This window comes from Austrofundulus limnaeus, unplaced genomic scaffold, assembly GCF_001266775.1.
Source record: "Austrofundulus limnaeus strain Quisiro unplaced genomic scaffold, Austrofundulus_limnaeus-1.0 Scaffold402, whole genome shotgun sequence".
Classification (NCBI taxonomy): Eukaryota; Metazoa; Chordata; class Actinopteri; order Cyprinodontiformes; family Rivulidae; genus Austrofundulus; species Austrofundulus limnaeus.
In genome coordinates, this window is record NW_013952804.1 from 370400 (window position 1) to 373497 (window position 3098).

The 3098-nt window shown below is 40.6% G+C and overlaps 2 protein-coding genes across 2 annotated transcripts in view; one reads left to right on the forward strand and one right to left on the reverse strand.

Moving 5' to 3' along the window:
* LOC106528752 (whirlin) overlaps window positions 1-2406 on the forward strand; it is a gene marked incomplete at its 3' end in the record, with an annotated part of 32073 nt that extends 29667 nt beyond the window's left edge. Inside the window, 1 exon segment of the mRNA XM_014024000.1 lies at window positions 2230-2406. Coding sequence (XP_013879454.1) covers window positions 2230-2406 — 177 coding nt within the window.
* A 364-nt stretch (window positions 2407-2770) lies between these two features.
* Window positions 2771-3098, reverse strand: part of LOC106528744 (spore wall protein 2-like) — a 3344-nt gene continuing 3016 nt past the window's right edge. The window contains exon 5 of the mRNA XM_014023991.1: window positions 2771-2795. Coding sequence (XP_013879445.1) covers window positions 2771-2795 — 25 coding nt within the window. The remainder of the gene's footprint in view (window positions 2796-3098) is intronic.

Below are 3098 nucleotides of genomic sequence, written 5' to 3' on the forward strand. Positions count from 1 at the left end.
TTTATGATCAGAGGAGTGTTTCATTGATTCTGATTTCCTTCTGCAAGATCTTGTGGGACACGACTCTTGTGAGATTAAGCTGGTATTGGTCTCATAAAGGAGCAGGGTCCTTACATGGAAAAGTTCAAGGGGTATGAATACTTTTGCAAACCACTGTATTAACTGAGCAGGTACTAAGCAAACCAACAAAGTTCCAACACAGTCTGATGATCATACTGCAGATGTGATCATTCTGAACAACACTTAGAGCAACAGACAGAAAGCCCTACACTCTGGTGCCATCGTGTCACTTCATTTATTGTGTTAATCTGTCTCAGTTTGGGTTTATTTCTAACACTCATATTCACCCAATTATCTGTGTGAAAATCCACAACATCAGCTGATGTGCACAGATGTTCACTTCACAGGAAGTACAGACAAGGTTTTGCGACTTTAATCCATTGTAACTGTTTCATTTTTAATGTACTGGCTAAGAATTTATTTATTAGCAGATGAGAATCACCTCTTTTCAGCCCAATAATTTATGAGCATTAAATTGGACATCAGAGCATAAAGGTAATTCGTAACATGATTATTTATATGTTCTTCTGAGCCCTAAACTAACAAGTTTAAGTTTAAGTTTTACTTTGCTATCCTCTGTAAAGAGGGTGTAACTGAATAGTGTTTGGTAAATGGTAAATGGTACTGAACTTATAGAGTGCTTTTCAAGTCCCTCCGGACCCCAAAGCTCTTCACACTAACAGRCATTCACCCATTCACACACTGATGATGGCAAACTACACTGTAGCCACAGCTGCTCTAGGGCACACTGACAGAGGTGAGGCTGCCATACACCGGCTCCACCGGACCCTCTGACCACCATCAGTAGGCAAGGTGGGTGAAGTGTGTTGCCCAAGGACACGACTGAGATGGCTGGACGGGGGATCGAACCAGCCACCTTCCGGTTCCAAGACAGCTCCCCTAACCACTCCACCACAGCCGCCCCAATAAATATTTTGTGTATCTCTGTCAGACAAAATTTACATGAAAAAAAATCAAAACATTACATTTAAGGTCATGGTTCACTTGATAATGCATATTTGTTCTCATAAATACTGATTCAGTTTAAATGACAAACATTTGGTTGATAATCCCTTCTGCAGTATTTGTACCCATTTTATAAGTCAGCTTGTTTTTAGTGTTCATATATAAAACTGGGACTCTGGGTAACAATGCTTGTTTATTAGGGCAGACACATAGCATAAACCTTTGGTATGGAATCACTGCATGCTGCAGTTAATTTTATAAACCCCTGACTCAGCCATTTAAACTGCTGCAGGCGCTTTGCCTTGTGTATTTGCTGCTGTTTAGTTGTTTTATGAGAACAGAAGATAATTAACAGGCTTCAAGGTCACAGACCAGACTGTGACTCACATGAGCATCAGTGGGGTCACAGCAATGACACCAGAAAACATCCAGAGTCCTGCATCATTTAGATTAAAGTATTCTCCAATATTAACCCTCCTTGTTAAGAACAAAACATTTTATTTAACCACATCATTTGGGGTCACAACATGTTCCAACTCCTCCCGTCTGGCAGACGCTACCGAACTCTGTCCACTAAGACTGTCAGACACAAGAACAGTGTCTTCCCCCAGGCCATCACCATCATCAACAGCTGATCATCAGACACCCATCAGCTAGATCATATATTCTATACTACAGAGAACTATCTATCACTCTTTTTCTACATTACTGTGTTACTGCACCTTATTCATAATCATCAACCTCTAAACTGCTGCTGTCGTATTAATACTTAATGTTCTCTTTGAATACTGCTGTCATAAAGTTTTTTTTTGTGAATAACACTGTAAAGTACACCACACTGATAAATATTCTGGTTAAGTGAAATATAATGTGAATCTTTCTGTATATTGTGTAATATGTGTAAATTATATGTAAAGTATCTGTACAGTGTTGATACTAGAGAGACACGAACAGCCGGAAACAAATTCCTTGTGTGTCAACTTGGCCAATAAACCTGATTCTGATCATTTTATTTTATCACCGCACCTGATGTTAGGTTGGCTTCAGACCTCCCTTGCGAAAAGAGATCTGTGATAGGATTTGTCTGGGTAAATAAAGGTTAATAATACAGTCTTTCATGGCATGTAAAAGCATTTTGTATGTGAGTAATGACTTGGTAACACTTTCAGAGAGCCTAAATCTCAAACTGTTCTGCTGCTGCAGGTGCTGAAGGGGTGCAAGACATTGACCATGTCAGTGTGTTCCATGGGTCACCTCCCTGGAGGCGGTATCACCAACCGTGTGTACAGCTGGGTGGATCCTCAGGGTCGGAGTGTGTCACCACCACCTGACAACCAGGAGGCCACTCAGAGGCAAGGGCATGGCATGGAGGAGAGGATGGTGAGTTCAGTTTTTATGTGTGAGTGTGTAAAAAACTCCAAAAAACACTTGTCCACGAAACTGATTGGGCCAAAATCTCACCAATCACTAATGTTGGGGTCTAACATCATTACATTTTTAAAAACTAATTATTTAATTACTTTTTGTTTGTTTATAGCTGAAATCAGACTGTAGATCAAGGTGTCCTGTCCAGAGTGTACTCCTCTCACACTGTGACTGCTGCATCTGGGCACCAGTGGCCCTGAAAGGAAGCAGCAGAAATAGATGATGGATGGATGGATGGATGGATGGATGGATGGATGGATGGATGGATGGATGGATGGATGGATGGATGGATGGATGGATGGATAGATAGATTTCAAGGTTAACTTTGACCAAACGGGTAACATCTGTCAGTTTAGAATACAAGAATGAACCCAGATCCAGACGGAGGATGAAGTTAAAAATAAAAATATTTATTTTACAAAACAAAAGGCTGATGGTGCAGCAAATAAACGATAACATTGGGAGACAATGAGGAAAACCAAAGACAGATGGGCAAGCCATACAATGATCCAGCAAAGCTGTGAACAAATGAGACAGAATATATACTAACTGAGGGAGGGAGGATAATGGGCAACAGTGTGAGGATTTTGTGTTTTGTGTGTTTTCTGCTCTTGTCTTGTGCTTCCATCTAGTGTTCATTTCATGCC